The sequence below is a fragment of the Aquarana catesbeiana genome, linkage group LG01 (assembly GCF_042186555.1).
Source record: "Aquarana catesbeiana isolate 2022-GZ linkage group LG01, ASM4218655v1, whole genome shotgun sequence".
Lineage (NCBI taxonomy): Eukaryota > Metazoa > Chordata > Amphibia > Anura > Ranidae > Aquarana > Aquarana catesbeiana.
In genome coordinates, this window is record NC_133324.1 from 468,310,393 (window position 1) to 468,336,197 (window position 25,805).

Sequence of the window (25,805 nt, forward strand, 5' to 3'; positions counted from 1 at the left end):
GTATTGACTGGCTCTGCCCCAACATGTTTTGTCACATACAACTTTGTAAAGGGGATAAAGCAATAATGTAAATTTTTGTAGTTGAATGTTAATTATATTTATTCACTTCTTTGATTATACAGGTCATGTAACTAAAGTTTGTATAGTCTTATATTAACCGCATCTTTTGAGGTACTTAGTATGTCCAGAGAGTGAAGGGTTAAGCACAAGCTCATGGCTGCAGTAGTAAACATAAGCTTGTGCTGTATAGCTGCCCAATCACTTTTACAATGCGGACGCGTGGTTCCTCCTCACCATCATCCCCACTCCTTGGTTCCCAAGCTCTTCTACTGGGAAGGAGACCGAGGAAGATCCATTCCTCAATTTCCTCTGCAGTGAATGAAGCCAGAAGCATCAACGATTTTGTCACTTTTACAAGTTTCATAGCTGTCATTCTCTGGCTGATACGGCCAGGGCAGCAGCTAACTAAGCATGTTCTGTGTTTGGTTAGCTGCATTGGAGAGAAGGGGAGACATTGGGGGTCTTCGAAAAGGGTATCATTCACCTGCCAAAGGCTATCACATGGGGGTTTTTTTAACCCCCCCCATGTGATAGCAAAAAAGTGGTTCTAAAGCCTCAAGGTTTTATACAAGAGCCCCCTAGTCCCACACTTATTCTTACCGGAGCCCATCCAGCAATGTGCACAAGAGCAAAGTCTCTTGGGCAGATTGAGAGCAGTGGCAGCCATTGGCTCCTGCTGCTGTCAATCTAATGCTGTGACAAGGGAGTGGGGGGTGGGGCTGAGTTGTCCGGTCTGCGTCAATAGACACAGACTGGGCGGCTCGGTAGCGAGCGTGCATGGGTGCCCCCAGGGAAAGTGGCTTTTCCCGGGGGCATCTGCCCAGGAAGGAGGGGCCTAGAGTGACGGTGGTGGACCCCAGAAAAGGAGCATAAGGGCTGCTTTGTGCAAAACTATTGAAGGAGCAGGAAAATATGACGTGTTTGGTATTTTAGTTTAAAAAACACTTAAAATCAATTTAAATTAAAAAATATATATACAGTATCTCACAAAAGTGAGTACACCCTTCACATTTTTGTAAATATTTTATTCTATCTTTTCTTGTGACAACAGTGAAGAAATTACACTTTGCTACAATGTAAAGTAGTGAGTGTACAGCTTGTATAACAGTGTCAATTTGCTGTCCCCTCAAAATTAATTAACACACAGCCATTAATGTCTAAACCACTGTCAATAAAAAGTGAATACATCCTTAAGTAAAAATTACCAAATTGGGACCAATTAGCCATTTTCCCTCCCCGGTGTCATGTGACTCGTTAGTTTTACAAGGTCTCAGGTGTGAATGGGGAGCAGGTGTGTTAAATTTGGTGTTCTCACTCTCACTCTCTCATACTGGTCACTGGAAGTTCAACATGGCACCTCATGACAAAGAACTCTCTGAGGATCTTAAAAAAAGAATTGTTGCTCTACATAAAGATGGCCTAGGCTATAAGAAGATTGCCAAGAACCTGAAACCGAGCTGACGCATGGCGGCCAAGACCATACAGCGGTTTAACAGGACAGGTTCCACTCAGAACAGGCCTTGCCATGGTCGACCAAAGAGGTTAAGTGCTCAGCATCATATCAAGAGGTTGTCTTTGGGAAATAGACGTATGAGTGCTACCAGCATTGCAGAATTTGAAGGGGTGGGGGGTCAGCCTGTCAGTGCTCAGACCATACGCCGCACACTGCATTAAATAAGTCTGCATGGCTGTCATCCCAGAAGGAAGCCTCTTCTAAAGATGATGCACAAGAAAGCCTGCAGTTTTCTGAAGACAAGCAGACTAAGGACATGGATTACTGGAACCATGTCCTGTGGTCTGATGAGACCAAGATAAACTTATTAGGTTTAGATGGTATCAAGCATGTGTGGTGGCAACCAAGTGAGGAGTACAAAGACAAGTGTGTCTTGCCTACAGTCAAGCATGGTGGTGAGAGTGTCATGGTCTGGGGCTGCATGACACTGGGGAGCTACAGTTCATTGAGGGAACCATGAATACCAACATGTACTGTTACATACTGAAGCAGAGCATGGTCTCCTCCCTTCGGAGATTGTCCTGCAGGACAGTATTCCAACATGATAACGACCCCAAACACACCTCCAAGATGACCACTGCCTTGCTAAAGAAGCTGAGGGTAAAGGTGATGGACTGGCCAAGCGTGTCTCCAGACCTAAATCCTATTGAGCATCTGTGGGGCATCCTCAAAAGGAAGGTGAAGGAGCGCAAGGTCTCTAACATCCACCAGCTCCGTCATGTTGTCATAGAGGAGTGGAAGAGGACTCCAGTGGCAACCTGTGAAGCTCTGGTGAACTCCATGCCCAAGAGGGTTAAGGCAGTGATGGAAAATAATGGTGGTCACACAAAATATTGACACTTTGGGCCCAATTTGGACATTTTCACTTAGGGGTGTACTCACTTTTCTTGTCAGTGGTTTAGACATTAATGGCTGTGTGTTGAGTTATTTTGAGGACAGCAAATTTACACTGTTATGCAAGCTGTACACTCACTACTTTACATTGTAGCAAAGTGTCATTTCTTCAGTGTTGTCACAAGAAAAGATATAATAAAATATTTACAAAAATGTGAGGGGTGTACTGACTTTTGTGAGATACTGTATATAATAAAATCTATCACAAACATTTAAAAAAATAAATGTAACCCACATTTCTCACAAATGGAAACATGCACACATGTATGTAAAACTGTGATTGCACCACACATGTGAGGTATCACCATAAACATTGGAATGAGAACAAATATTCTAGCACCATAGCTCACACCAAATGAGTAGTAAAGACTTTTAAAGCATCGTCTATGGAGATTTTTTGGGTACCCTAGTTTTTCACGCTATCTCGGACATACACAATTTTAAGGCTTTACATGTTTTGTATCTATTTAATTGACACAACTCCATCTTTTATAATTTGCAAAAAAATGGTATTATAATGTGTTTGTTTGAATTAAAACTCATATCATTAAATGATATTTACTTCCTGAAAATATGCATTCAATAAAGCGTTGTGCAAATATTATACAGCATAAATAATTGACACTACTATCTTATATTCTGCAGAGCAAAATATGTAAATGTGTACAAAATTGGTGTGGAGCAAAATTGTTAAAAATACAACATTATTGAATGATTATTTGTTTTTATTTCTGGTCAGATCACAAAATTAACCATTTGATTGAATGACTAATTGATCATTTTATGGAAAGCATGAAAATGTTTAGATGGTGCCTGGCTTGGTAAGATCATTTAGAAATACAAAATACTCTGGCCCATAGTAATACATTTTATTTCAATTTTCAAGTTAGATAAATAAAAAAAAATGTAACTAATGGTTGTGAGTAATAAACCTTGCAGCTTTTTGCCTTGTTAACCCCTCCCTGTACACCGTCTTTATTATTTAACCTTTCTTACCATGATGCCTCGTGGCTGAGGTACATTAATAAGCATCTTTCCCATTGAGCAACAGCCAGCACTTTGACAGCTGTTGGCTTTCAAGCAGCTCCCACTAATGAATGGGAACCATTCAGAGAGGTTCTGACTTTGTAACCACTATGATAGGTGAGACATAGTGATCACATGCAGGCTGGAGCCTTCCTTCACTAAAAACGAAAGCCTTCTGGCTTCAGATGAACACCGCTACTTTTAGGCTGTAATGTTCATCTAGGATGATATCACTTTAATAATGTAACTGTCAGATACAGTTGCATTATTATAAATAATAATACATAAAAAAAAAAAAAATTTGTCATCTTTGCACGTGTCAGTGTATAATAAAAACAAAGCAGGGTGTGCTAAATGAAAGCCTTATATGTTCTTAAAAATGTATACAAATTATTTTGGTATGAAATTTAGTCATAGAGTTATTATTAAGTTAACTGACACAGGCAAACACTGCAAAATTTTGCAAAAGCATTTAGCGTCAATGACCTCTAGTCACAAAAGTATAAGGGGTTAACTAAAGCTGGCCATAGATGGAAAATTTGACCAGTTCAGCAGGGACAATTTAGATCCATCTATGGGTGGGCTAGTTGTACAGAAGTTGATCTCTCAATCGACTTCTGTATAACCAGCATGTCTGTTTTTTTTTCACTCAATTGCTGCCACCGGCTATAGCCAGCAACACTGATCATTGTATTCTGATGGCAGGGGACTCTTTCTGCTGCCAGAATACAATAGCTCTAGATTTAATCATCAACACCAATGGTTGAACAAAAAAAGGCATCATCTTTGGCATGCCTTAGCTAATTTGTATATGATATCCAGTAGTAATTATAAAAACTATAATGGCGTAGGGCTAATGATATTTTATTTTTCTTCATGTGCTTTTAACTGTTTTAATATCATTTCTAGAATATATTAGGAATCTCTGTTTTACAAAAATACACTGAATACAGGGTGCACTCATAGCAGTGGATTTACAAAGAACTATCCCTGGAATTAATGACTTACGCAGGAAGATTTTGCAAAAGTGTCTCTCATGCATTCTAAAAGTGGTGAAGAATGTGGCAAATTCATATACCTGTCTAGAACTTGAATTTGGCTTTTGCTGTGCCACTTTTAGAATGCAAGTGAGACAGGTTCACAAAATCTGTCGGAGACAGCTTTTCTCTCTGAAAGCCAAAAGAGAGTTGGTCGTAATTAGCTCCACTTTTACATTTGGTGCATTCAATGCAACACAGTGTAAAAGTGATGCATTTATTGTGACACAATGTAAAAGTGGCACATTTTAGAACTACCTGATTTTGGTGCACAAGTCACTGTCAGAACCAAAAGCATTGCAAATGCTTAATGAATTTTTCACATTGCATTAATGAGAGGGATTAATGCCAGAAAAGTGACACAGCAGCTTTATTGAATTCCCTTATGGGCTTTCCAAGAGAGAGGCCAGCAGATACGTTTTGTCTTCAGACATTCTCTCCCTCTCTTTTTCTCTTTCTCTCTGGAATTAAGTTAAACCCTTACAATGAACTTCTCTGATGTGCTTCTTTTTGCTATGTTAACTATACAGTTAAAAGAGTTCTTCTGTTTGATAAATGCAAAAACTACCAGTTGATCTTGCTAGAAATCTTGTAAGCTAATAACTCTCTGTTTATTTAGCCTGTGCTACACTCCTTTCAGTTAAAGTGTTTTTAGCTATTCCTGTAGCCTACAAAACACCTCCTCCTATGTTAGGGAGAACAGAAATCTTCTTCTCCATTGGTAGGGCACGGTAAGTGAGCACTGTCACCCTAGAACAATAAGCCATGGTTCACACTAGTGCAGATTTGAAATTGCGCTACTTCAACGCAACCTTAAAGCCGCAGATCAGTTTGATTTCATTGTGGCTTGTAAGTTTGTTTAACAGAAGTCTATGCAAGTCGCAATGACATCGGCGAACATGAGTTACAACAATTTGAGTGGCTCCATTTCCGGCAATGGGGTGCAACTTGTCATGTGATTTGGAACTGTCAAATTGCATGACAAATTGCGCCAGTGTGAACGAGGGCTAAATGTGTTTTGATTAGGATCACTAGGTGGAAATAAAGGAACAAGGCCCTCAAAAATAAATGCAGCCACCACATCTAAGAACGAGTATGCTGCAATATATATTGTTTGTTTAGTTTAGATATGTTTCAAAATACATACAGCCTCATTTCATTTGACTTTATGTATGTGCTTATATTTTTGAACAAGGCAGGTTGGAATAACCTAGAAAATACATGAGCAGGTTTCAAAAGCTCCTACTGCTGCCTGGATATGAAAATATAATTTTTTTTTATATGTGCATTATTTCACATTTACCCGACTTGTGACAATGTAATTTATAAAACCGCTATACATTCCATTTAACAGACATATTGTGAATATAAAACATTACAGCTCTCCAATTTTTCTAGATTTAAGGCATGCATTGAGGTATTTTGCTGGGACAGTTACAGGATTCATTTATTTTTAATTAATGAACTCTATATTCACACTGATGCTATAAAAGGCAAGCCAAATAAGAATGCATCTGTGAACTGCCAAATTAAACAATTCAATACAATAAAACTTTGAGTATAAATGATCTAGAACCAGTGGTACAAAGAAGATTTTTTTGTGGGCTATGAAACCAGCCTTGCAGTGCAATTTATGCACTAGTCAGTTTTTTAGCCTTTGAATCCTGGCCGGAGCTTTAACTGTTTCATAAAAGCAAGGAACGGATACTTTGATAGATAGACTCCTCTGTGCTTAGCACTCTTTCTTTTGATGTACTGTAGTGGCTTCTAACCATTTAACGACAACAAAACCATCTTATGATCTAAAGAAAGTTGACTCATGGGCAGACAATTCCAACTGTGCTTTGGAATTTATGATGAGTCACTGTTAGTTCATATACAATGACAAAATAAAGGACAACATTTTACAAAAAGTTGACATGCATCTGTTTCTATTTTTTTCTCTTTTCTTTCTACAGAATCCTCTCCACCTGCAGCTTAGTGTTGAAAACTCTCTAACTTCAAATGCTGATGTGACTTTCTCTATTCTGACCATGAACAATTGGTATAATTTTAGCATACTGCTGTGCCAAGAAGACTGGAATATAACAGATTTCCTCACCTTAACGCAAAATAATTCCAGATTTCACCTTGGAGCAATCATAAATATCACAGTAAATTTAACCATGACAAATTACATGTTAAGCTACCTGCAGCTGAATTTGGAGAGTGTTAAGGACACTACATCTACAATTGTCATGTTTGGGTGTGATATGGAAGATACAAGACGAATTTTTGAAGCTGCGGCTCAGTATGGAATAGGCTTACCAGAGTTTTATTGGATTTTTGGAGACTCTCAAAATGTTGATGAATTAAGGACTGAAGGATTGCCCTTGGGACTGATTGCTCATGGAACAACCACCGCTTCTTTCTTTGAGCACTATGTGCAAGATGCAATGGAGTTAATAGCTAGATCTGTTGCCACAGCTACAATGGATCAGCCAGAATTGGCACTTGTTCCCAGTACAATGAATTGCATGGGAAGAGATTCTCAAAATCTCACTTCTGGAGAATATTTATCCAGGTTTGTTGTAACTGTTAATACTTGGTGTGAGAAGCTAAAGAGTAGGCATATTTATATAGTATAGATGTACTGGTACGGTAAACATCTTCTTTTAAACAAATATTTCCACAAATAAAACCTAGAATTACTTTCAACTTCAATATAATATGTTTGGTTGACAATTAGTTTCAAGTTTTAGGTTTATGGCCTGTACAAACATATTGTATAATCTATACTCTACAGTAAACATGCAGTAAACATACACAACTATCCAACTAGTGGCTCTGACCTACATGACAATTGTAGGCTCCTAAAGGGAGGGCAACTTTTTTATTAAACTAATTGTACATTTTGTTCAATTAATTATTTTATTCAAATGATTGTGCAAGGTGAAAAAAGGGGAGCTGTATACAATTACACCCACCATATTGCTAGGCACTGCTACTACTACATTTATTTTAGGGTTTTAGAGTGTATGTACAGTGAAAACATTTTTGGTTTGGATACAATAAAATTGCATTAGAAACCTTATTGAGTTTTGCTGCTATCTGGGACCCCATTAAAGGGATTTCCTTTCACTTCCTGATCTGCTGACAATGCTGTCACTGGACAAAATGTAAAGATAAATTTCTGAAGGCAACACAGATTTTTTTTTTGTTTATTAGGGAAAGGCTAGAATCCCTTGCTGCTTTTTATTGCTATCTGGTGGGAGTTAGAGAAAGTTTCTTTAAAGCGGAACTTCACCCTTATTGTGAAGTTCCCTCCTCTCCACTCCTCCTCACCTCATCCCCACGTAAAGCTCACTTTTTTTTCTTTTTGTTTGTTTACTACTTTTTTTAAAAAAAGGTTCTGTCCTGCCCCTTAATTCCCCTAGGCGAATTATGGGCAGTGTGCCTGCTAGGCATTGTGCTTCATAGAGAAAGAAGGAAGGAGCCAAGGCATGTCGGCTAAACCCCTGGAAGTGCTGGCGGATATCAGGAAGACATCACGTGGGAAGATAGCGGCGCGGGTGAGTATCTGAAACATTCAGTACCCACCACAAGGTATGCAGAGGTTTAAAAAAAATGGGACAGGGGTAGTCTGGAGAACCACTTTAATGGAGTTCTGGATAGTTGTAAAACCCAACAGCAGGTCTAATCCTTTCCAACATTATTCAAAGCAAAAAAAAAAATGTTTTGGTCGTACTATTTAATGTCTCTAATACTAAACTAATAAACATTACTGTGCCATAATTATTACAATTTGTATCCTTTTTCTAAATAAAATACTAGTGGTAATATGTCGGCATTAGGGAGAATCAAAAGTTGCATGTAACTGAGAAAATAGAAACCTCTAATTTTATTGAGATTTATTGTGATTTTTACTAACATGTTCAGTTGGCAGGGCGGTAAACCAATTTAAAATAGAAAGGTACTGTACCTTCCATATATTTTAAGACAAATTGAAGGATCACTGTGTGGGGGGATTTACTAAAACTGGAGCACTCATTATCTGGTGCAGCTGTTCATGGTAGCCAATCAGCTTCTAACTTCAGCTTGTTCAATTAAGCATTGACAATAAAACCTAGAAGGTGATTGGTTTCTGTGCACAGCTGCACCAGATTTTGCGTGCTGCCATTTTAGTAAATTCCCCCCTGTGTATCTGTTTGAATTATCATATTCTCATTATAGCAGAAAATTTGTTAGCTGGAGACAAATTTGGCCTTAAACATGTACAGAGCTAAGGGTAATACAATAAAAAAAAAATATTTTGCTTGTTATTAAAGTGCATGTATAAACCAAATTATTATAATTTTAATGATCTATGTTTATTTAACAGGTTTTTGGTAACTACAACATTTAGTGGACTTAGTGGTCATATCAAGGTTAAGGATTCTTCTGTTATCAACTCAGAAAATCATTACTTCATATGGAACTTACAGCATGACCCCATAGGTAATCCAATGTGGACACGACTCGGAAGCTGGCAGAATGAAAAAATAATCATGGATTATGGGTTGTGGCCAGACCAAGCACAAAGACACAGAAGTCATTTCCAACAACCACCTCGACTGCATCTAAGAGTTGTAACCTTGATTGAGCCACCCTTTGTGTTCACGAGAAATGTAGATGATGATGGCCAGTGTCCTGCTGGGCAACTTTGCTTAGATCCCATGACAAATGATTCTACAGTACTAGACAGTCTTTTTGAAAGCCTACAAGGAGGGAATGATACTGTGCCTATTGAATACAAAAAGTGTTGCTATGGTTATTGCATTGACCTCTTAGAAAAACTGGCAGAAGACATGAACTTTGACTTTGACTTGTATATTGTTGGTGATGGGAAATATGGAGCTTTTAAAAGTGGGCATTGGACTGGACTTGTTGGAGACCTTCTCAGTGGTGCTGCCCATATGGCTGTAACCTCCTTTAGCATTAATACTGCCAGAAGTCAAGTCATTGACTTTACAAGTCCATTCTTTTCAACAAGTCTGGGTATTTTAGTAAGGACTAAAGATACAGCAGCTCCAATTGGGGCTTTTATGTGGCCACTTCATTGGACAATGTGGCTTGGAATATTTGTATCACTACATATTACTGCAATATTCTTAACATTATATGAATGGAAAAGTCCGTTTGGCATGACCCCGAATGGTAGAAACAGAAGCAAAGTATTTTCCTTTTCTTCAGCATTAAATGTGTGTTATGCCATACTGTTTGGCAGGACAGCTGCTATCAAAACTCCCAAGTGCTGGACTGGAAGGTTTTTGATGAATCTCTGGGCTATATTTTGCTTATTCTGTTTGTCAACATATACTGCTAATTTGGCAGCTGTCATGGTAGGGGAAAAGATTTACGAGGAGCTATCTGGAATACATGATCCTAAGGTAGGTCATACTTAATCTACATTTTAATATTTATAGTTAGTTTGACACTCTGTATCTTTTATAGTGTTTTGGTGTGTTTAAATATCTGAAGATCTTAATGATCTGGAAAAGATTACACCGGTGTAATCTAGCTTAGAAATGTTATGGAAATATTGAGTTTCAATAAGTATTTTAACCGATTAATACCCTTGTCATCCCATAGTATGGAAAGACTTGCTTTTTTTAATTGTCAAAAGCTTGGCAACTACGATTGGATTCTCTGGTTTATCATGAAAAATAATATTTATTTTCTTATTGTTTTGTGTCTTGATTGCTGTAACCTTTTCAAAATTGTTATTTCTCTCAGCAGGGTAAGAAAATGTGAGGAGGGAATAGTAAAGGACATATATAACTAGTTTACAAAATTATAGGTTGTTTAAGAAAAGGGCATCTAATTTTGTTCAAGGGAAGATAATCTTCACCTCAAACATTTAGCTTTGAGGAAAAATGAATGCATTTCCCCTCACTTTATGTTTGAAGTAAGCAAGGTTTTCTGAGGTAGAGGAAAACATGCTTTACTAAATCACTCCTATATGAAACTATTTGCATGTATGTTATACCACATAACAGCTGTTTAATGTGTATTTTTTTAACTGGGGTTTTCAATTATTAAGAAGCTTGAAAAAGCCTATGCTCTGCGTTGGCTATAGTCGCTTAGGCTTTACCCATTTCCATGCCTCTAGCAGCCCTCAAAGTTTTGGATACCTGACTTATCTATATTCATGTGGATCTAAAATGGTATACGCTTAATTCAGAATCTCTATGCCAGTGGCTCTCTTAAAGCATTTGAGGAGCTTGTGCTAGGATATAACCTTCCCTCTATAGAAAGATATACATATTTGCAAATATCCCACTGCTTGTCCAAGCACCAAAGTGAGACAATATATATTCCTATATCAGTGTTACAGGTCTACAGCTTGCCTATTCCTCACTTGAGAGGAATATCACTATTCTACAACATCTTTTAGAGCAAATCAACCTTTTCCAAATCTCCACATTTTATTAAATGGGAGATAGATCTTAACAAGCCTAATCAATAGGCAAGTGCATTCACTCTCCACAGCTACATGCTGTGTTACCTGTGGGAACTAATGCAAAAACTGGCACTAAGATGGTATTTGACCCTATATGGAATTGCTAGATTCTCTTCAGGCCACAGTCCTTTATGTTGGAGAGGTTTTGGACACACAGGTACTTTATTACATATACTATGGACCTGTAAAAGTGCTAAAAGCTAGTGTTATTAGTGTTAATAGCTAGTATTACATGCAAAGAATAGTATTCCTTAATTGAAAAGACATGTCCAATGCTGTAAAAACAGCCTACACGTTTTGGACATTATTCCTTAGTCATGGATACATAACATCCAGCATAAGCTGTTTTTACAGCATTGTACAAGTCTTTTCAATAAAGGAATACTATTTTTTGGATGCCATCATGAGTGAGGACCATCCCTTTCCTTATTCTGGTACATTGCAGGTGTCGGCAGCCTCGAGCTCTGAGCACTGAGTGGAGCTGTTATGAGGGAAGGTTGTAGCACCTACACACCTGTTTTCTTTCAAGAGCACCCAACCTTTTCCTAGCTATCCTAAACCTTAAGATTGACGGTTTCGCAGTTTGCTCCTAATTTCTCGGAAGTCCCAGATTTTTTCCAAACACACTTTACCTATAAAAGAATACTAGTCCCCCACAAAGATAAAACTGCTATTTTCGATAGTCTTTGGAAGCCGTGATGACATTGGACCAGCACTAAATGAATAAGCTAATATGTCTACTGAAATTATGACTTATCTTTGCTACCTACCACCGTATATGGAACTGTACAGACTTCCATTGTGTACTTTCTTTTTCTGTTTCCTATTCTTTTATTTTGCTTATCTGTTTATCCTATTCTCAATTCACATTCACTATCCAGGAAAAATGTCTCTAGTGCATAGAAATCCAGTGCCACCTTCCTTGCAAGCAAGCAGGAAGAGTTCTAATGTTTTTGGTTGTTCTTTATTATAGCTTTAGCCTTTTTTTTAGAAAAATCACTATGGTACTTTCATTATTATTTTATCACATATACTGATAGATAATAACAGAATTTTTTTTTTTTTTCACTTTGTATTTATTCAAGAAAAAATAGAAAACAGTGGTGATACATGACAATTAAAATGCAACATAGTAGAGTGAGGTCTACAAATTTAATAATAGAATAGTAGGCATTCATTCAAATAAAAAAAATAGAAATAAAGCAGAACGTGTTTCTTTATTGTCAAGGTTTAGGTAGAAATAACTATTATGTTTGCTTTTAAAAGCTTACAATGGTTTAGGAAGTAGCAGTAACCATTTTCATGTGTGATAATACATGTTTTCCACAAAGTGTAGCCAGAAAACAGAACATTTTCATCATTGCTCTAATTCTATTCCTATCAAAAATATTAGACTGAATTTTACAAAACATCTTGTGAATCATTATCAAAGAATCTAGAAGTCATCCATAAAATAAACACAAGAAGGAAACTGTACAGTGCCAGGGCCCTGCAGAAAATTCATTCTTATTCACTTCAAACTATGATGAGGATTATTCACCTGAGACTCTTCAGCATATTGTAGCATATTGAAGAAAAAGAACAGAAAAATATTTTAGTTTAAATGTGGTTGTTAATTGCATTGTTGACCACAGACCCAGCTCCTTGACACACAGTGTGTGTGTAATCCAGGGCAGGAAATGGTGAGGCTACATTCATGGGCAGTGAGGCTGCAATGATGGGCACCTTAAAGCCGCATTGATGGGCACCGTAAAGCTGCATTGATAGACACAGTGAGGCTGCAATGATGGGGACAGTGAGGCTGCAATGATGGGCACCGTAAAGGTGCATTTGATGGGCACAGTGAGGCTGCAATGATGGGCACAGTGAGGCTGCAATGATGGTCACAGTGAGGCTGCAATGATGGTCACAGTTAGGCTGCAATGAGGGGCACAATGAGGCTGCAATGATGGGCACAGTGAGGCTGCAATGATGGGCACAGTGAGGCTGCAATGATGGGCACAGTGAGGCTGCAATCATGGGTACAGTGAGGCTGCATTCATGGGCACTGTAAAGCTGTATTTGATAGGCACGGTGAGGCTGCAATGATGGACACAGTAAGGCTGCATTGTTCGGCACAGTGAGGCTGCATTTGATGGGCACTGATGAGGCTGCATTTGATGGGCACTGGTGAGGCTGCATTGATCTTTTGTACCAGGTCTGAAGTCTCTGACCATCTCTTGTATCATGTCCGCAGTCTTTGACCATCTCTTGTATCATGTCTGCAGTCTCTGACCATCTCTTGTATCATGTCCGCAGTCTCTGACCATCTCTTGTCTTATATCATGTCTGCAGTCTCTGGGGGGGGGCTACAGAGGAGTCAAGAGTGGGAGTGCTGCCTGGATGGGGGTCATGGGAGAAGTCAGACATGTGTGGACTGTGGAGAGGTGACTATAGGATAAAACCAGAGCCACCAAGCTGGAGCCGACTGACTGAGCCCTGCACAGTCCACCTGAGAGGAGGTCAGTGACAGTGCTGCCAGGCCAGTCTGAGGGGGGGGTCACTGATGTAAGGGGGGTATGAATACAATAATGTAAGGGGGAACTGATATAAAGGTTTCCCCCTTATATCAGTAACCCCACCCCCTTACCTTACCTTAGTGTATTCTTTCTGTGGAAGGTGGTCTCTGGTCACCAGAGTCCCCCCCTACATTTCCAGAGTCCCTTGTGTCCCCCTTGATGATTGACTACTTTTACCACTTTTAACTGGAATTTGCTATATATATAAAAAGCGTGCTTAATTATCTGTCTTTTCTATATATAATACACTCTTAAAATGTGCTTTAAAATGCATGGTTTTCCCTTTCATGAGCAAAAAAAGAATGACGTTATGATGTTGGGCTGGTATAATAATGCTATGGGGCTGGTATGAAATTTTTTCCAGGGCTGGTTTTTATTCCCAGTCCAGCCCTGGCCAATGCACATGATTATACACATAGTGGCCCGGGTGCAATCCACAAAGACAATATGTAGATTTCCAATAATAAGATAGGTACGCTTCATGGAACTTGCAACAAGAGGTCAATAAGGTCTTTATTGTAGTCAATGTTTTGGTGCGGGCAACCAACTTTTCTCAAGACAACTAGGTGACAAACAGTGACAAAAACTAATTATAGTTATAACCCATCTCATCACCACTCCCCTAGTGATGATGTCCCCAGTATGAAATCAGTGCATGTGAAAGACATAAATAACAATAAAAGTAACTATGTAATCAAAACATAGATACTCTCCTATAAAAACAGTAAATGTAATGCACAGTACCCCAGAACAACAACACAGGTAAGCAGCAGCAAGAACAAATTTAAAATGGCAACATGAATGCCAAACTTGGTACCATAAAACTACAATACACACCCTGAACTGCAGAACTTTGTTGCAGGCAATTCTGTGGAAAGCAGAGAGAGCCATAGGTGCATTCCACCAAAAGATAACCCCAGAGAAAGCAAACGTGCATATCTAAAAATGATCAGCACAACCAGAGAAGAAAGCTACAGTATATTAGACATAGTCACATGACGATTTTGGTTAGATTGCTTGGCTACCATAGGGTTCTGATCATGATGCTTACGTTACTTACTGATCTACTTGTATGCCTACATAATCTATGTAATGCAATCAACACTGTTCCTATGTTGCTACTGAATATGCATTGTATACTGTTTTTTGTGATGTTATAATTAATGAAAATCCAATACAAACGAATTGAGTGAGAAAAAACTTCCATATACACAATGCTACAGTATATCCACAGTAATCCAGATAAGTAATAGACGTTGAGATTTTAGTTATTGGGCTTACATATACATTAATATTAGTCTGTTGCTAAAATGCATATTCTCACTGAACTTTGTTCTGCTTCAAAAGGTTTAAGAGACCAGAGAAAACTTTGATGTACCTTGAGTTGATCGTTGTACAATAAAATACCCTAGAAGAAAGAATACAGCTCTAAGTGTACTATTGCAGGCAGTTAACTTGCTTATGCATCCTTTTGGTTGGAGAGCTTTAGCAGTGATGCAGCAGGGTGTGTGTGGGACATCTGCAGAGATACCACTGCTTTCACACAGAGTTCCTTCTCTATAACATGATGGCAGGGGACAGGATTTTCTACTCAGGCTGCAGCTGGTAGCATAAGGAAACAAACTGGACTTTGAATACCTTTTGTTTGGATGTACTGTAATGTATTACACTGATTTAAATTAGCTTTTGAGTGGTTGAGCTTTAAAGTACAACTAAATGCTTCTCTATGACATTTTATACCGGCACACAAGCCTCAAAAAATACATTTTAAAAATCCTTTACCTTCCTTGATTGAGCCCAATCCTTAATTTGTGTCTCCGTACAGACACTGCAGTTCACTGCGGGATGATTTTAGCAACAACCCCAAAAAGCAATAGGCAGGACTATGTGTGGCCAGGTGTTGATTGGCAATCTACAAGCTTGTAGATCAACAATAATATTGCTGATAACCTGACCCTTGCAAAAAAAAATGTATCCTGCTATTGTGCAAGCGGGCACAGTCTACATGAGTTTGGCAACTCTGCTCTGAATTCAGGAGCAGTACAGCATCATTGCTAGGCCATCACAGGAAATAAATAAAAAGGGTTTTAATTCTCGATATTTGCACATTGGAAAGATTATCTTTCATTTCCTTTCCTGAGAGTACCAGCCAACTGGAGAGCAAGTGAAAAGAAAGCACTGAAAACGAGACAGCGGTGCTAACCTTTCCCAACTGTATCTAAAAAAAATGCTTTGACTGTAATGCCATCCAAATGTTTTAAAACGCGTTCTCTGAAGTTCTGGTTCTAAAACATGCCATTGGAAACTTAACAATACTCTTCTTCATGTTGAACATATTAGGGAACATCTTTCAAAGTATTTAATGGAATTTTTCCAACTCAACACTGGTTCCGTTCCTAAGGTGTCTATCTTATGGGAGGCGCATAATGCCTTCTTTAGAGGTCAATGCATTTCGGCAGGCACAAACTGAAGAAGGATACTAATCTGACCAAAAGTGTTTCATGCATTCACTTAGGTAAGGCTAAATCAAAGTAAATAATGCACCCTCTATATCTCCTAAACCCCCTGAGGATGTCTCAAAGGATGAAATGTGTTAGGACAGGACCTTGGCTCTGACGTCATCATGCATGCTGGCTCAATCAGGCGGCATGCTGAGTTGTTTTTATGCTGTCTGATTTTTTTCCCTTTGTGAGTAAAATTGATATAAATAAAAGTTGGCGGTTTTGCAGTAATGCACTTCGGTTCCTTCTTTTTCTTTAGTGGTAAACTGGGGCATATACTGAGACTATAATTTGGCATAAGCATATTCCAGGCTGACATCTGGTGTTACTATTATAAAAATAATAAGCAGAGGAGTTGAGGAGCTGGCTGTCCTTGCTGTAGTTTGACATGGTGACTGTTGGCCTGTGTCCAATGTTCAAGCGCTGTTGACCTCTTAATGGTTGGAGTCAACGTTTCTGATAAGCAAATAGAGCTATATGTCCTGTGAGGGAGCACAGGGATCACTACAAGGTTCCTTGGCACCTGTTATTCATGAATCACAGGATTGTGGATAACAGCATCTGTTATGTGAGTTGACCTTTTTTGCACTGTTTATCTATAGGCACATATATCACTGTGTGATGTCAACACGTGTCATATGTATTAAGTAAAAATGGTTGTAAAGGCTGAAGTTTTTTTTTGCCTGCATCCCCCTCAGACCCCACCCTAATACTTACCTGAGCCCCATCTCAATCCAGTGATGTGCACAATAGCAGCAATTCCCCTGGGACTCTCCCTCCTCATTGGCTAAGACACAGTAGCATGAGCCAGTAAGGATGGAGCGGGGGGAGGGGCAAACCATGCTTTGTGTGTCCTTTGGACAAACATAGGTGGTTTGGGAGCAAGTACACACACGTTTTCCAATATCAAGTGGCTTACTTTAGGGGCACTCAGCAAGGGGGAGGGGCCAGGAGTACCATCGGGGACCTGAGAATAGGAGGATCGGGGCTGCTCTGTGCAAAAAGATTGCACAGAGCAGGTAGGTATAACATGTTTGTTATTTTTTTTTTTAAAAGAGCATTTAATAACACTTTAATTGTGTATTTAGTATGCACTTTGACATAGGATATATGATTTAAGGGACAGCGCACCAAATTGACAAATAGTGTAAATGAAAAACAGTAGATATAGCAAGCATAGGAAAAATGTAAACATCTGTTAAGAAAATTACATCAATGGCTGCCATTCTGGAAGTGGAGGCATGACATCAGCATATAAGCTCCACCCAATGTATTTTATGCAACGGGATGCCCTCAGGGGTCACTCAAGTGATTTGATCACTCAAGTGATTTGTGAACAAGTTTGAAACTCCAGCGTTGCTTCTGAGTTTAGACACTCAAAAAACATTTGACAGGTTAAGTTGGCCTTATATGTTTTCCACTTCGTTCATGCTATTAGAGCTTTATATTGCTTTGTTTCCTCCCAAGTCAAAATGCCAGGTGCTATAGGTGAAATTTTCCCTATACAAAATGGTACTTGGCCGGGATGTCTGCTATCCCCATTACATGTATCTTATGTTAAAAAAACCCCTTGCTGAGTCCATACTTACCCATCCAGATATCCATGGTATTTATGGGAGGCAAAAAGAATATAAACTCTTTCTGTTCACGGAGGACATCTTACTGGTGCTGATAGATCTCCACACCCCCATCCTAAACCTACATAAAGAATTAGAAGCCTTTTGCACCTTATCAGGTTACAAAATAAACTCTACTAAGATGGAAGCACTGCCAATTCACATCCCATCCTCTCAACTTTCTTAATTGTGGCACATAGGGAGGATCTGGGTGCTCTGGATTTACTTAAGTACTACTATACCGCTCACGTATGCACTATACCTTCTTGGTCTGTTCGGTGTGCATCTACTGCTGGACAGAGCTGGAATCCGGACAACTATATCCAACCCATCTATGTTCACTAATTTGGCTACTGGGTGACAAAGTCTGCAAATCTTTATCACATCAGTGCCTCGCCCTTACACTTTTTATGGTTTCAATTTGGAGGAAATTGTCCCTTTCCACTCCCCACTCACCTTTAATTAATGTCTTGTATAACCCTGTACTCCTAGATAGTTTATCATATGGTCATTGGTCAAATGCTACCCTGGGCTAAGGGAGAGGTATTTCAATTAGGTCATCTTAATAACGCAGTCAAAAGATCCACCCCTTCAGGGTATTATAATCTTATAAAAAATTGGAGGTCTATGTTTTATTCTTATTTTCAGTTCAGATACTATATTTCTTCTATGCAATCTACTTTAATGCTAGAACGACGGCCCATGAAATTGGAGCATGTATGTGTCCAGGGTCCCTTTCAACAACACTTTATTTCATCTATTTATCAATTTCTTAACGAAGCTTCTCCACTGACTGAGCACTTCCATCTTTAGATGAGGAAATGGGAATGAACCCCTGCTAAATCATCCAAAGGTGTGGTATATAAGCAGACCATATATAACATAGTAATGTTTTGATATAAAACCCATGATCAACTACATGATTGTAATCCAAAGTGGTTGGAGGCCTGCTGGGTATTCCAACAGGGTAAAGGCACATAGGTAACATGGCTATGCCCCCAGATTTAACTCTTCCAGACCTCAGTTTCATTACTCCTGCAACAGTTCCTGGATGTCTCCTTCCCTGCAGATCCCTTCCACATTCTCATAGGCCTCCCAGTTACTGCCATATCCAAACACTAAGCTTATTGCTCATATTTTAACAGCAGCCATAGACTTATATCATCCCACTAGTTAGCCTACAAGGCCCCTTCTCATATCTGTTTAATAGAAACTATTGCCAACATTCAAAGAATGGAATGCCTCACTGTCCAAGTCCAGGGTACATTGTTGGAACTGTTTAAGAATGTATAGGCACCCTAGGACAGCTTTCCCTATGGTCTCCTGCCTCCACCCAAAATTTTTATAAAGTGTTTGTAAAGTCACATTGTGACTTTGCTGGTATCCCCTCTGGTTTCTACAGTTATTAACTACAATATGTGTATTTTTTTAAGATGACAAGGCTAAATACCTTTTCTCACACCGCAGCAGTGCAGTTACGTGATCCACCTTCACTCTCCTTCCCCAATCTAAGCAGAGAAGCTGGAAGGGCTAAGACTCCCCTCTGACTTCAGTCAGCCAGCAGAGGGAGGTCACATTGCCACACAGTGGTGGTGTGAGAAAAGGTATTTTGCCTTGTAATTAAAAAACACACACACACACTGTAGGTATTAACTGTTTAAACCAGAAGGGATACAAGTATTTTTGCTGCATATTGCAGTGAAATAGCAGAGGGAGGGGCGTGGAGGAGATTGGCTCTCTCACTGACAGGCAGGGAGGGAGGGGAGAGGACTTAGAGCTGGACAGCACAATCCTTTGCAGGAAACTGCAACAGATTTGCATAGGTCTGCAACAGATTTACCGCTGTAGATGAGACAGATATTCGTCATGATGAGACAAACATTAATTTTGTCACAGTGTTACTTTAGAGTAACTAAGGTGAACTTGAAGCTGCCAAAGTATAATAAATCTGTCTGAAGGCTCCTGTTTAGCGTTACCTAGCTATGTGATAGAATTGATAAATGTCCCCCACTATGTACAAGGGTGTAAACCTTATTTGCTAATTATTTATGCAGGCTTAGCAATGCTGAACAACAGTTGCATCTTGCTGATGTTGTTATCTCACACATCAGCCTGTTAGACTCCGATTGAAAACATTGGACTTTTTGCAGTCACTAATAATGTGAAACACCAAAATGCCACAAATTTGGGGGAATGTCCTGTCACAGCAGGGGGTGAGACATACCTAGCTGCAGCTGTGCACAGCATTCATCCTTCCTGCACAATATAGCAGCTTTCATCCTGCTCGAAAAGCAGTACCTTGGGTCATTGCACCTTGATGTCACCTCCAGCACATACATTTGTGATCTCTGGCCAGCTCGAGAAGTACTGCCAACTGGACAAAGATATCATGAAACCATACTGGGAGATAGAGATCCAGAGACACAGGAAAGCAATACATCTCCATATGACACATTAAACTACTTGAAGCTACAGTATTTCTACTTGCTAGAATGCTTTCAACACAAAGATAGAACTTATAATAGATATTTCTAAGACTTACAGAAACTGAGATATATGAAAAGGTATCCACGCTAAAGAGCAATGTGAAATGGATATAAAAAGCAGCCAGCAAAAATTTGTTGATAGCAAAAAGTCATAAATATAAGTTGGTATGCAGTGCTATAAAACAATTACAGGCAGTCCATAAAAAAGAAGTAGAAGGGGGAATGAAGATGAGACCCCGTGCAAACTTCAGTGTGCGTAGAAAACACACCTCACCATAGTGACACTTCAATTTCCTTACCAGAGGAATGAATGTAACAGGCATCAACAGAAAGCCAGCATCCGCAAATGACAGTAGGTGGACAACCAAGAACTGGTGGAGACGCCAAGACCGGGTGAGCTTGCTTTGATCCTCTACCTCCACAAAGGACTCCACACTCCCACAATCCTCTGTCTCCACTCAGGACTCCAATCAAATGCGAAGTTATGCAAATGGGGTCATCAGGATGGAATAAAGCAACACATAGTGAAGCCTGTAATGCATAGGAAATTTTTTTTAATTGTACTGACAATAAAGCAGTAAAAACGAGCAATGTAAAATCAAATGCCACGGCTCATAGCGTGCTTGTGTGTTGAAGCTGCTCATAGCGTGCCTTGAACACACAAGCACGGCACTTGATTTTACAGTGCTCGTTTTTACTGTTTTGCTGTAAGTACAATTTAAGGAAAAAAATTCCTATGCATTACGGGCTTCACTATGTATTGCTTTATTCCATCCTAGTGACCCCGTTTGCGTAATTTCGCATTTGATTGGAGTCCTTAGTGGAGACAGAGGATTGTGGGAGTGTGGAGTCCTGTGTGGAGGTAGAGGATCAAAGCAAGCTCACCCGGTCTTGGTGTCTCCAGTTCTTGGGGAGTCTACTGGCTGTCATTTGCGGATGTTGGATTTCTGTTGATGCCTGTTAATTCCTCTGGTAAGACAATTGAAGTGGCACTGTGGTGAGGTGTGTTTCCTACTCACACTGAAGTTTGCACGGGGTCTCATCTTCATTCCCCCGTCTTATTCCTCTTTATGGACTTCCTGTAATTGTTTTATAGCGCTGCATACCAACTTATATTTAAGCAATTGAGATATAGGATTACAGAGACTGACACTAGAATTAGTACTATGGAAAATCAGATAAATCCTTTACAGTATACATCTGATCAACATCAACATCTTCCTTTTATAGGCTTCTCAGAAAAAGAGGAGGGTTCTGATTCTGTGGGCTTTTTGGAATGCCTCTTGATTACTATTTATGACATAAACAATTGAGTACTGTCTGTGATACCTTTTATATTTGCACTAACATACAAATTTTTAGGACAAGCTTTTGGGGTTTACACCTTTCTTCAAAGGTCCAAACAGTACTAATTTACAAAGTTTTAGCAGAATGTTAATAAGACAATCTCTGAGGAAACAAAAAAAAACACACACACAAACAAACATACACAGCAATGGTAATTAAACTTTGATAGTTAGTGAGATAAGTCAGGGAAAGAATGGGAGGGGGAAGGAGTCACAGAGGTGGGAGAAGTTATATAACTGTCAGATAGAGATTTAGAAAAATTAGGTCCACATTTAGTCCATTTTCTTTAGTGTCAAATAAAATTATTGTTCTTAGTTCAAACGTTTTCCTTTCATGAGTAGTTTTGAAGTTCCCCTTAAGAACCAAAACATTCATATCTTCCAAAGTGTGGTTTGGTTATGAGAAACCATGTTCCTTAACCGCTTCAGCCCCGGAAGATTTTATCCCCTTCCTAACCAGAGCACTTTTTGCGATTCGGCACTGCATCGCTTTAACTGACAATTGCGTAGCCGTGCGACGTTACACCAAAACAAAATTGACGTCCTTTCTTTTCCACAAATAGAGCTCTCTTTTGGTGGTATTTGAGCACCTCTGCACTCTGTAGTTTTTATTTTTTACAGTATAAACAAAAAAAAATGGACAATTTTGAAAAAAAAGCAATTTTTTTTACTTTTTGCTATAATTAATATCCCCCAAAAATATATAAAAAACACATTTTTTCCTCAGTTTAGGCTGATATGTATTCTTCTACATATTTTTTGTAAAAAAATCGCAATAAGCTTATATTGATTGGTTTGCACAAAAGTTATAGTGTCTACAAAATAGGGGATAGTTTTATCGCATTTTTATTATTATTTTTTTTTTATTAGTAATGGTGGCAATCTGCAATTTTTATCATGACTGCGACATTAAGGCGGACACATCAGACACTTTCGACACTATTTTGGGACCATTGCCATTTATACAGTGATCAGTGCTATAAAAATGCACTGATTACTGTGTAAATGACACTGGCAGGGAAGGGGTTAAACACTAGGGGGTGATCAAGGGGTTAAGTGTGTCCTCGGTAGTGATTCTAACTGTGGTTGGGGGTGGGGTACCACTGACATGATCACTGTTACCGATGACAGGGAGCAGTAGATCCCTGTCATGTCACTAGTCAGAACGGGGAAATGCCTTGTTTACTTAGGCATCTCCCCGTTCTGTGGCTCTGTGACACGATCGTGGGACACCGGCGGACATCGAGTCCGTGGGACCCGCGGGTACGGTCATGCTATACGCGGCGGCGCACGCTCGCTAGCCCAGCCAATTAAAGGGGACGTACGTGTACGCCCATTTGCCCACCGCTGCCATTGTGCCGACGTGTATCGGCGTGCAGCGTTCAACAAGTGGTTAATATTGTGTCTGTATTTTTTTGTAATTTCTGTCCTGTTTTGACAACGTAAGATCCTTTGTTGCATTTTTTAAATTGGATGAGGTACACAACATTACTGAAGGTACAGCTATATGATCCTGTAATATGGAACGTCCCTTTTGTGTGTTACACTTTTTGATGGATTGTTTGAATGCACAGTTTGCAGCAGTTTTTTTGTTGCAGGGCTTGGTCCATTGTTTTGTGACTTCAAAATCAGAATAAAGTTTGCCTGAAAGTCAATATTTCTTTCAGCATTTCATCCTCTGTTATGATGGGTTGCCAGTCTCTGATTATCTTTCTTATCCCTTCTAGTGCTGAAGTATAAGGGGTTACTAGAGGTACAGGGTTAGTTTTTTTTGTTTCTTTTTGTATTGGAGGAGACTTTCTCTTCAGGTTTCCTGGGCCTCTCTTAGGCTTGTAGTAATGGTTTTGTCATTGTAACCTTTCCGATGGAAGGAGTCTGCTAATTCTCTGAGATGATTATTTTTGTCTTCCTGGTCTGAGCACATTCAGTGGTATCTGATGTCCTGGCTGTGTATGATGGCCTGTTTGCTGTGGGGGTGAAAGCTGGAAATGTAGAAATAGTTGCATCTACCAGTGGGTTTTCTGTATATTGAGGTGTGCAACTTGTCATCTTTGATGCATACAGCAGTGTCCAGGAAATTTACATGTGTGCTCCTGAGTGATTTATGCTTATATTACTGGAAGATAAGACATTCCTTAAAGTGGTTGTAAACCCTTACAAACCACTTTTCACTACAGGTAAACCTATAATAAGGCTTACCTGTAGGTACCGTGGATATCTCCTAAACCTGCAAGGTTTAGGAGATATCCACGGTTTCAGCATGTGCCAACGTCATCGGCACATGCACACTGAAGAAACGTCTCATTCATGCGATTGCTTCAGCTAAAATGCCGTGACCGGCGGCTCCCATGCCCACGCGCGGGAGTGACGTCATCGCCGCTGCGGCCAGTCACAGCACCGGAGCCCACGAACCCGGAAGTAACATTCTAGAGACATGTTGCCAGCCACAGCAGTGTACGGAAACTGCTGCACCAGCTTTGATCTCAGGTAAGTATTTCATAATGAGCTCTCTTCTCTCCTTTTCTGCTTTCCCTCCTTTATACCTGACCATGGGCTGCCATCTACTGGTTGTTTTTACTTGCTCATCCTGAACTCAGGCTTTCCATAGGTTTATTTCTAGGGGGTTTGCTCTCTCAGATATATCCTTATCTTCATTGCCCAACATCATTGGACACTTCTGCACAAACCTAGTTGGTATGCTATTGTTTGAAACAATTATCTTCAACAACCTCTTCATCTGGAGTCTACAGTGTTACCTATTATTGGTGCTGACTTTGGTTCTTTTTTTTCTGTTTATCACTTTTGTAATCCCCTGCCAGGAGAGACACTTTGTAATACTAGCACACTCATTTTCTGGGGAAGTGATATGTCCATCTCAATTCCTACTGCTTTGCTGCGTTTTTCACTTTGTTGCTTATTAATCTTTTATGGTAATATTTTTGTGGTTTGCACATTTAAGATTTTTCACATTGTGTTATTCATTGTTGTAAGTACAAATGAGTTCAGTATTCAGCCCAAACCTACATTTGAACAGAACATTGGTTGCTGGGATGTTCACAAAGTCGATGGATGCAAAAGCTTCTGGCTGTCAATCATAGGCATGCGCACAGGGTTTTCCGGATGTGCCTGGGCACACCCTAATGCCCAGGTACATCAGGCACACACCTGGGCTTTTTTACTGGCAGAATGTGCAGGAACTCTATTTTGGCACCTCTGCTAATGTCACATACCTGGCGGAGATCGAGCTGTAGAGAGGGCTTCTCTTGAACCTCCTGTCCAACTCCCCTGATAGAGATGATAGGGAGTGAAGGACACAGAGTGGCATGAGGGCCAGTTTAATAGCTGGCACCAGCTGAGGTTTGACAGGAACCCGATGGCTGTAGATCACCGGATAGGTCCTGGAAACTGGGACAACGTGTCACTGAATCAGCAGGCAGAAGCGTTGCCAGAACATAAGCCAAGGGGTCATCAACATCCGGGCAGAGCAGGTACAGGAACGTGAGGCTGAAGCGGAGACAGGATACAAGCAGGGTTCGGTACACAATCGAGCAGCGAGGTCCAGGAGCATGAGGCAGGAGCAGAGTCAAACACAAGCCAAGGTCACAGTTAGGCAGGCGGAAGTCCAAAGGAAGGTATAGGAGAAGCCGGGTCAAACAAAGGTTAACAGGAACACGCTGAAAGACCACTCAGCAATGTGTGTGTGTCATTGCTTGGTTTAAATAGGCTGACTGGTGCCAGTGCATGCACACGTGTGCACGTGTGTGCCGACATGCCCGCGCACGCTAACGTATGCGCCAAAAGATGCTTCTCCTTGTGCATACCCTGGTATGGCTGCACCTGCGTGCCAATGCATGCTTGTCAACCGGGTTTCTCTTAAATTGCCCCCCCAATGGGAAACCTCCGGATGCCCATTTGTAACATTTTATCGGGGTGAGCCTGGAAGAATGCCTGTATTAATCTTTTGGTATGGAGATTGGATTCTGGTTCCCAGGAGTTGTCTTCTGGTCCATAGCTTTTCCACTTAAGTACTGGATGGTGTCCCTTCTTTTCCTACAATCCATAATTGTCTCAACCTCATAATTCTCATTACCGTTGATTATTGTAGGTGCTGGTGGACCTGACTCATGACCAGGGAATGGGTCTAGCCTTGCGGTCTTTAATAAGGACACATGGAAGACAGGATGGATTTTGTAAGTCTCTGGGAGAACAAGTTTGTAGGCTTCTGGATTAATTTGTCTCTTAACTGGGAATGGACAAGGGACAACCCTGCCTAGTACCGTTGTGCAA

At 39.9% G+C, this 25,805-nt stretch overlaps 1 protein-coding gene across 1 annotated transcript in view; it reads left to right on the forward strand.

Annotated features, from left to right (window-relative positions):
* The window catches only part of GRIN3A (glutamate ionotropic receptor NMDA type subunit 3A), a 596,809-nt gene that overhangs the window by 228,825 nt on the left and 342,179 nt on the right, over positions 1 to 25,805 (forward strand). Inside the window, exons 2-3 of the mRNA XM_073591206.1 lie at positions 6,489 to 7,093; positions 8,891 to 9,938. Of these exons, the coding sequence (XP_073447307.1) occupies positions 6,489 to 7,093; positions 8,891 to 9,938 (1,653 nt within the window). The remainder of the gene's footprint in view (positions 1 to 6,488; positions 7,094 to 8,890; positions 9,939 to 25,805) is intronic.